Below are 9906 nucleotides of genomic sequence, written 5' to 3' on the forward strand. Positions count from 1 at the left end.
CGGTATCACCAATTACTCTTGCAAACTTATTGCAGATTTTGACAAGGCTATGTACAACCATATGTCATCACATATGATGGATGATCAGTCCATCCGTGGGTGATCAAGCCCACGAAATTTCTTGCTTATTTTTGAAATATCATGGTGAATACTCTTATTATCAATTCCCTTATTCAAAAGGGCAACATATCTTAAACCATTCAATAGAATGTTGCATACTTAACCGGAATGGCATGATCGGTTTGCCAATCATTAATCTCCATATATCTTTATGTTGTACAATTTCGTTTTCAGATTTGATTTTGGCCGAGTTCTATTTGGGCTATTGTTGTCGTGGATGCTTAAATTATTTAGGGACTGATTTTATTAGTTTGACTAGATTTCATATTTGGCCAATAGAAATTTCTATTTGGCCAAAGGATTTCCTGTTTGGCCAAGGTTTCACCTTTATGGCCAAGGAAAACGGTTAATGTTTGTCTTTGGCCAAGCTTTTGCCTTCGGTCAAGGTTATTTAAGGTTGGCCAAGCGAATTCAGACTTTGCATTTGATCAAGATTTAAGCTAGGCTAAGCTTTACATTTGGCCAAGGTTTACATTATTCATTAGGCCAAACATAAGTTTCGGCCAGGCCAAATCTGAATGGTTCTAGGATTCTTATAGATTTCGGCCAAAAAGTAATTTTATGATCAAATATTAAGTTTTAAACAAGTTCAAAGAAATGACAACATAGAAATGAAAAAACACCAAAGCAGAGAACACAGAATTTAGATTACAAATGTCGAAATCATTCTTCAGTCTTTTAGACAATCTGAAGTTTCATAATCCATAAGATCGTCTTTATCATGATTGAAATCATTTTCATCATCTTGATAAGTCATATGGGCTTCAGGATTTTTCCCTTTCCACATCTATGGCACATTGATTTGCTTGAAGTGGTCGAGTGTTGAGGTTTAAATGAAGAGCCACGGCCGCGACCATGACCTCGTCCAAATGAGCCACGGTCACACCCATGGTCTCGACCATGTTGATTCCCTCGCCCGCAGCCAAAGGAGCTTCGACCACGGCCACGTCCGTTCCTATTTCCTCGACCACGGCCATGATGGCCGTTTCCTTGGACGTGATGGGATTCTTTATTTTCCTCTGTGGCGTGTGCTTCAGGTGGTGGGGCTGAGCCAGAAGGTTTCATTTCACTGTTTCTCATCAATAATTCATTGTTCTGCTCAGCGAGCACGAGACAAAAAATAAGATTAGCATAGGTCGTGAAACCTTTCTCACGGCACTGTTGTTGTAACAGCACATTGCTTGTGTGGAAAGTGGAAAAGGTTTTCTCAAGCATATCTTGATCCGTAATACTTTCACCACACAGTTTCAATTTTGAAATAATCTTAAACAGTGCCGAGTTATACTCGTCCACGGACTTAAAGTCCTGGATTCTGAGATTCCTCCAGTCAAACCGAGCCTTTGGTAAGATCACGGTTCTCTGGTGATCATATCTCGATTTCAATTCATTCCAAAGATCTAAAGGATTCTCAATGGTCATATACTGATCTTTGAGACTCTGAGTTAGATGATGGCGAATGATCAAGATGGCTCTGTATCGATCTTTCTCACTGGCATTATTGTCCTTGGTGATACACTCACCGAGTTCCTTGGATTTCAGGATGATCTTAGCATGAAGCGCCCATTGAAGGTAATTATCTCCAGAGAGATTTAGGGCAGCAAAATCTAAGTTTTTGATTTTCGACATCTGAAGTCATAGATTGATAATTTTAGATCTTTAGGATTAATTTCAATGTTCAAACAAAGCAATAAGCCTTACGGCCAAGAAACAAGCCTCACGGCCAAAACAGGAAACAAGCCGTACAGCCAAGGATTCAAACATTTCGTTTTAATGCATTCAGTTCATTGTGTAATTGCAATCCTAGCATAGATGGTTTCTATCAGTTCATATGATGCAATCAATATGGCAATGCACAAACATCAATCACACGGCCAAGTCAAATATCAATCATACGGCTATTTGATTTCAATTCAATACCACCCTAGCATAAAATTTCTAAGTGTAATTGCAATCAATCAATGTGATCAGTTTATGTATGAATGATGCAACAAGCCGCACGGCCAAGATATGATATGATCAAGTGATTTAAATTAAAACTATCAAGGCTATAAAAATAGGGTTTTAATCAATTCAATATCAAATTCGAGATTAAACAATCTTAGCAACAGTTCTAGGTGATCAAAACAATCAATTCAGATTCAAATTCAAACAATCAAAATGATTTTCAAATTAAGGTTTCGGGTTTCGATTTTGATCTTAGATCAAAGGAGTTTGATTTGAGATTCAAAACCATTAAGGATTTCGATTTTAATTGATCAATAGATCAATCTCGATTTAGGGTTTGGGGTATCAAACTTTTGAGCTTCGATTTACTCATTAGGGTTTTGATCTATTACCCTATGGTTTTGATTCATAAAGATTAGGATTTTAGGGTTTTATTCTTTATCAAACAATCTAAATTTGATCATAGGTTCTTAGATTTCGAATTACCTTTTAACCTAGATGATTGTTGAAACCGGACCACCAAGAAGGATGAACCGCAAGCTGCAATACGAACATGAACGAATGTGAGCTATCCGCGAGCTGCTGCTTCCTATCGGGTCGCGAACGGCTTGAGGCTGATGTCGCGAACGAGCTGGAGCAAACAGGAACGGGATCGCGTCTATCGGGTTGCGAACGTCTGATCGGGAACGCCTTGATCGTCTGTCGCGAACGAGCTATGAACTCCTTTTGATCTGAATGAAAAATAGAGTTTGATCACACGGGCAGCAACTCCTCTCGGTTTGAACTCCTTGTTGATATTAGACTTGCACAGGAGTTGAGTTCGGTTAGAAAATCCTTGTTGGAATCGTATTTGGTTTCTAAAGCAAATCGGCGCGCACTGTATTTGTGCGTGAGGGCGCGTCGGTGGTTAGATCGACAAGCGGTTTGCACTGACTGATTCGTCTCGGCAAGGGCTTCGATTTGATATCTTGATCGTTTTCTGGGTCCTCACGGTTTGGGAGAACGGTCTCTTTGAAGTTCCGAGGCAGATTCCTTTTTGTTTAGGGTTTGATGATTTTCGGCTGAGTTGAAAAATATTTCGTGGGGCTTAGGGCTAGATGCTATCGTGTGATAACGTGTTGTAAACTTAAGGATAAGAATCTGTAAGTTCTTATCATTAATCATAACATATGGTGCCGTTATATATGTGAATTACAAAGAGATAAAACGAAAGACATAAATATGGAAAGTGTACAAATATAAGGAAAAGGAAACTAGGGTTTTCCCTTCTCTCTATGTCTAAGTCGCCTCTCTCTCTAAGTATTGGACCGGTCATGGACCGGGCCGGTTATGGACATCCACTTAACATTTTAATAATATTACCAAGTAAAAACAAAAGAAATCGAATGCGGACACCTTATAGTGCACTTTTTCATCAATCCACTTTAGGTTTAGTTATGTCGTTTTCTATTGATTTATTTATTATGAAACCAGCCACACTCACAACAAGTACTTATCCAGCTATGAAATTTTATCATAAGATTCATACCACTGAGTTTAATCGGTTAATTAATTAACTGCGGAGCAAACCCTACGAATTTCACCATTAGCCCCGGTAAGCACACCAATATTACTCATCCTGACCATAGCCCTAGCAAACTCAGCGTTGAATGTGCTTCTTGGACTCATCAACTGTTGCACAATGGGTCTAGTTGCTGGATCGGACCAGAGGACTTGATCGGATTGGAGGACTCCACGGCCACGGCCTAGGTTGTTGTAGTATGAGGTGTCGAAAGTGGTACCACTTCCAGTGTCGAGATCAACACGTACTGATGCATCACCGTTTTGGGGACATTGTGTCTGAAGCTGCGCCAACAATGTCGGGTCAATGGTTGGATCCGCTGGGCCTGTAGTGCTGTTGTATAGCCTGTTCCTGAATGCACCGCAACCTGCTTGTCCGATCGTGTGTCCTCCTGTTAATAACATGATGTAACTTATTTAGTATATGTTGTTAATAAACTTTTGCAAATTTAATTTTTCCTATATTTTCCGAATATAGGGTTTCATTTTTTAATATTTTCAGAGATAATTGTTTCAAAAGGAATCGGTTAAAAAGTAGTTTGAAGTGTTCAACGAACACTGTTGAACACATGAAAGAGTTTCTTAACATTAAATTATCTAATTAATGGTAATTTGTACGTCTTGTATTGTGTAAAATGTAAACTACTAACCGACGAGGACGACGAGTTCACGTGTACTCAGTCTCACATCGGAGAACTTCTGTTGTTGAACGGCGACGGAGTCACCGGCACCAGGGAGATTGTTAGCGTTCGAAGCCAAGGAAACGCGACCATCTCTACGCCCTGTTGGTACTTGCCAGCTTATTCCTCTTGTCTACATGCAAATTAACCATGCACGTAAAAACGTTACTTACAAGTTACAAATAAATAAAAAATATAAATGCATGCAACGGTACTAAAACTAAGTAAAACTTACGAGGACGACAGAGTCACGAGCGGCTAAAGCTAAAATATCAGCACAAGAGACGACTCCAGGGCAAGCAGCTTCGAGCTGTGTTTTGGCGTTGTCAATGATGTCAAATCCACGGAGGTTGACGTTCGAACGGGCTGTTTGCTCGGTGTTAGCTCCCGAGATAAGGATCGAACCATCACAGCCTAGGACGAAGCAGTCGTGGAAATGCATTCTTAGTATCCCGGGTGCGATTCTCGGGTTAGAGTTGAATCCAGCTGTCACGGCGTTTCGGACAATGGTTTCGGCGGTAGGACACGTGGTCGAGTAAAACCCAACCCTCGTGCCAGAACCAGCACCGGGCCTTGCAGTGGCTTGTCCATGGACCGAGATGGCTAGATAGCTAAGGAAGGTAATGAATAAGCATACTGATCTTACCAAACTCATCTTGAATATTTTGTTTTTAAGGGTTTTAGAAGATCTAAGTGTGTTTTTTTAGTTGTAGTGAGTTGAGTTAGTATTAGAATACTATATATAGAGGGAGAATGACGTGCAAGTCAACTAAGCCGGCTATAGTGTTTGTATGAATTAAATGAAACGACGTGGTTTTGAGAGATTCAGTCTCCGAAAGCGCGTGTTGTATTGGTCAGTGTAATGTGAGCTGGTCGGCTCGTTGACTTAAATAGCATTCGGTTTTGGATTTGTTCTTCTTTCATTAACTTGATTGATTGAATATGTAGTGATAGAAATACTGTTTACGTAGGAGCTTTGTCTGGTTAAGGTCTACTTACTTTTAGAAAATATATATGTAACTAGAGATGAGAGCAAGTTGTTTGGATTATAAGTATACATCCATTTCTAGAAAGCAGATTTAAATTAGAGGATTGGAGCACCATATTTCTTAAAGTGGACTAGTCTGCCAAGTGGAGTCCAATACGAAAATATCCAAAGGGTTGTAGTTTTTCATTTTCAAAGAAAAATTAAATAACGTAAAGACCTTTTCGTTAAAAGACATAATAACTTAAGTTATGTGAGACCTTTGTGTAACGTAAGACTCATTGGTTATGTATTGTAGAAGTTGTAGGTTTTCGAAATACAAGTTAGGTTTATGTATGTTTTATAGCTAGCTATTAATATTTTTTCTTCACGTTGGTTTTAGATATTAGTTTTAAAATTGGGAAATAATTGTTTTAGGAAGATGAAAAGTTAGATTATATAGTATACTGACCTTAATAAAGAAACAAAGATCGGACCATGACCATGATTCTTTCAAACTATTAATATTGTTTTACGTTTGTATAATTTACATACTAATTAAACTCATTATGTTTATCATATAAAATGTTGAACATGCAAACTTCAATATGTAAAATACAAAATGCAACTTGTATATCTTTCCCGAATAATCTGTGGCCATAAAGTTTTACCAATACATGTGATAACGTTTTGAGAAGCTGACTTTTGAGCAAAATCATCAGTAAGATAAGTCGATAACCGACTGAAGAATCTGGCAATTAGTGAGACAGTTTTGGAAGTATCTTCCGGTTAAACTATCTCCGACTTACATATCCAACCAATTATCTTCCTTATCTTCCGGAATCTATATCTTTCGTTGATCTCATGCGTTTGAAAGTTTCAATGAACACAAACGATCGTGTATCAATATATTTATGGGGTTGCATTTTATATATTTTGACAAATAACTAGCAATATTTTTAAATGTTAACTTGGTGTCTGGTTCTAAATCTAATATCTGCGAACGTATGTGTTGTTGTATTGGTTATGAACATGTTGTGATCAAATGGAAATTTGGCTTTATTTTTGTAAATCTGCCACTAAAATGCTAGCAATGATAATTTTGAATTGATTTCTTTTAACTAGGAGAGTTTTGATCGTTTATAAAGATAATGTCTTTTGAGTTAATTGGAAAAGTTTCACAATTTATTTTCACTAAAATGCATTTGCTTATAAGTATGTGCAAAACGATTTGCTTGAGATACATTCTCATAGAGACTAGAATATTTAGAGTTTTCAGAATGAGCTTAACTACTCAACTCCATAAGTTATAGCTGAGCTCGACTCATTTATCAAGTATATTTCAATAAGATAAAAGTCAAAAGTATCGTTATCTTAGTATAGTTTTCATGATTAGTTGAGATATAAGTGTACTACCATATTTTTCTCCATTTTACATGGAGAAGAAATCTACTACTTAATTTGCCTTCTGGCTCCACTGTCATTACACCATTTTGACTAAAATGACTATCTTTTTCAATTAGGAGCTGCAATTAACTTAATAAACCATGTGAACACTATCCAGTCGATGAAAATTTAGCTACACATAAGCGGAGATTCCATATCGAAAGGTCTATAGTATAATACTATAATCTATGGAACTTGGAGACGCTATGCGATCAAGTTAATATATAATGGAAACGATGTCTGTTGTTTCAAATGGACAGACAATATCTGAATGTAACAAGGTTCTTACACAAGAGTTTCCACATCTCTCTACTCGTTGCCGGAACCTCCATCGGTCGGAGCAGCTCCTGCATCTGTAATTATATCAGAGCAACGAAATTGATCAGTAACTCCTTAAATTGCTCTGAATATGGAGAGATGATAAGATGGAAAAAATTACCTTCACCGCCTTCGGATGGAGCACATGGAGACTTCCTGTAACGCGTCTGCTGCTGCGTTGGCTGCAGAAGTGGGGTGGGGACAATATCTAAGATTAGAAATAACCCTCAGAAAGGACTGAAACGTGTGTTCGAGCACACCTCAGAAACATTATCTAGTAGTGAGTGAACGAGAGTATAGACACAAACCTCCTGCTGTGGTGATGGCATTGACTTTTCTTGCTTCATTAGCTTTCAAATCCTCTACGCCAGACATTATGATTTCTTAACAACACCCCAGAAAATGCTGCAATAACGAACGTATAATAAATAAAATACAACATTTACTCAATTCATCAAAATGATCTGTTAATACTCATGAGGGACAACCTGTGATGCGTTTGTTAATCAAAGAGCATCATCCAGATTGATGGATCCTATCCTATCTACTGAAATCAAAATCAACCATGTGATTTGATTTGATTCAGATAAGTCCTGAATTTCTAACACCTAAACAAAGCCCTTAACGATAACTAATCAGATTGTAAAATCGCATAGAGATGCAGAGAATCAGACAAAATCTCAATCGGAGATCCGAGAGGATAAGGAGAAGACTGAGGCATCGACTAACCAGGAGGAACGATTTGTGATGGCTCCTCTCTCCCTCTGTTGTTGTCAAATAGGGAGGTGATCGGGATAAATAGATGGTTAATTTGGTAATTATCATAACTTTTTTTGTTTTTTTAATCAACTCGATAATTTCATTGAAAACTTAGGTGTGGAAGCTCTGTGAAGTTCCTGGACGTTCTGATCAGTGAAGATCCAACCCAGACATGCCGTTCTTTATTACAAAAAACAGTTAGAACGGTAGGAGGTGATGGTGGGGGTGTGGGTGTGGGAATCTTCTGCAGCGTCGGTCTGGTCAATTGAACTTGTTCCCATTCCTTTTGGGCAAGGATCTCGCTTTGGTTGATGTTTCTAGGGGCGTGAGGTTTCTTCTTTCGAAGATGGCGATATTTCTAGATGTCCAAATCATCCAGCAGAACCAGGGGAGACCACAAAGTTAAATGCCGGCTTGACAGATCCCTCTCAAATAGCTCATGGGCAGAGCTATATCCATCAGGGAGATGTGAATACCTACGGTTTGAGAGCTCTGATCACAGACCCCTTATTACCTTCTTTGAATCTTTAAGAAGAAAAAAGAAAGGTCTCTCCAGATATGACAGACGGTTGAGCAAAAATGAAGAAGTTTTACAACTTTTGGATGATATTTGGTCTGAAGAGGCTCACCTAAAAGTGAAACAGAAAATTGACAAATGCAGAACAGCACTAATCGCATGGTCAAAGCTCCAACAGGCGGGAAATAAGGAGTCCCTAGAGAACCTGAAACAACAAATCGAGACAATCAACCTTGCAGCGGACCCTAATGAAGAACAACTAAGAGTCCTTAATGGAAAACTACATGAGGCCTACAAAAGAGAAGAAGAGTTCTGGAGGCAACGTATCAGACAACTGTGGCTAAATCTAGGAGACAAGAATACAGGATTCTTTCATGCTTCCACAAAAAAGAGGAAAACTCTAAATAAGTTCTCAGTCATAGAAGGAGACGATGATGTACCAGTCTACAAAGAGGAGGAGATCACAGTGACAATTGAGAAATATTTCCAAAATATTTTTACCCCTAAGACTAGAGGGACCAATGATATGTACGCAATCATCAATGAAGCCATCTCGCCACAAATTATCGATGAGTTAAACCAAAAACTTATCATGATACCTGATGCGAAGGAGATCAAGGAGGCTCTGTTCTCAATCCACCCATGAAAAGCACCAGGGCCTGATGGCTTTTCAGCCTGCTTTTTCCAGTCGAACTGGAATGTAGTGGGTGATGATATCGTCTGATATCGTCTCAGAAGTACAAGGTTTCTTCCAATCCGGTTGTATGCCGAGAACTGTCAAGGAAACGCACATCAGATTGATTCCAAAGATAAGAAGCCCAAATAAAGTATCTGATTACAAACCTATAGCCCTCTGTAATGTGTATAACAAGACCATCTCATAGCTGCTGGCTCGGCGGATTCAACCACTGCTCCAAGGTCTTGTCTCGGAACCCCAATCTGCATTTGTACCAAAGAGAGCGATATCAGATAACGTGTTAATCACCCATGAAATATTACACTATCTGAAGACTTCCAAGGCAAGCAAACAATGTTCAGCAGCTATAAAGAAGATATGAGTAAAGCCTACGATAGGCTAGAGTGGGATTTCATCAAAGCGGTTCTCATAAGATTTGGCTAGTTATGCAAAATCAAGACCATCAAGACATAATGGTCTCTCATTCTCACCACACACGATTTCCAAAACAAACACAAAATAAATAAAATAATGTTTGTTTGTTTTAATATTTTCTTGAAAAATTCTCTAGCCAGTTTTTTTTGTTTTTTTTTGCTATAAAAAGGGTTAAATCCGGGTCTATTAAAGACACAGACCTAACTTCCGGGTGGAGGTACAGTCCACAGATAGACCCTCTCCAGGGCATTCAAATGAGCCGAAAGCAATAGCCCATATCCGTGTGGCCAGCGGTGTTCGAACCAGGATTCACCGTATTGGGTTTATTCCCTCAACCTCTTGCCAGTTGTTTTAATAGTATATTTTACTATATACAGAAATCACTTTTTTTCTCTCTTTGTCTTCCAAATTCAACAAAACCCCAAGAGACCTTTAGCTTGGACCAAAAAGTTATTTTTTTAGCAAAAAAAAAAAAAACTTGGGTTTG

At 38.5% G+C, this 9906-nt stretch overlaps 1 protein-coding gene and 1 long non-coding RNA gene across 2 annotated transcripts; both read right to left on the minus strand.

The window, feature by feature from the left end:
- Nucleotides 1–3493: 3493 nt before the first annotated feature.
- LOC106325432 (peroxidase 71-like) lies at nt 3494–5002 on the minus strand. Its single transcript, XM_013763476.1, has 3 exons — nt 4540–5002; nt 4275–4437; nt 3494–4016 (listed from the first exon to the last, which is right to left on the minus strand). Exons 1-3 carry the CDS (start codon nt 4957–4959, stop codon nt 3613–3615), a joined length of 987 nt encoding a protein of 328 aa, XP_013618930.1. The 5' UTR covers nt 4960–5002; the 3' UTR covers nt 3494–3612.
- A 1921-nt stretch (nt 5003–6923) lies between these two features.
- Nucleotides 6924–8017, minus strand: LOC106325775. Its single transcript, XR_001267051.1, has 4 exons — nt 7762–8017; nt 7341–7437; nt 7154–7214; nt 6924–7067 (listed from the first exon to the last, which is right to left on the minus strand). It is a non-coding gene; the product is annotated as an uncharacterized LOC106325775 (long non-coding RNA).
- Nucleotides 8018–9906: the final 1889 nt, after the last annotated feature.

This window comes from Brassica oleracea, chromosome C2, assembly GCF_000695525.1.
Source record: "Brassica oleracea var. oleracea cultivar TO1000 chromosome C2, BOL, whole genome shotgun sequence".
Lineage (NCBI taxonomy): Eukaryota > Viridiplantae > Streptophyta > Magnoliopsida > Brassicales > Brassicaceae > Brassica > Brassica oleracea.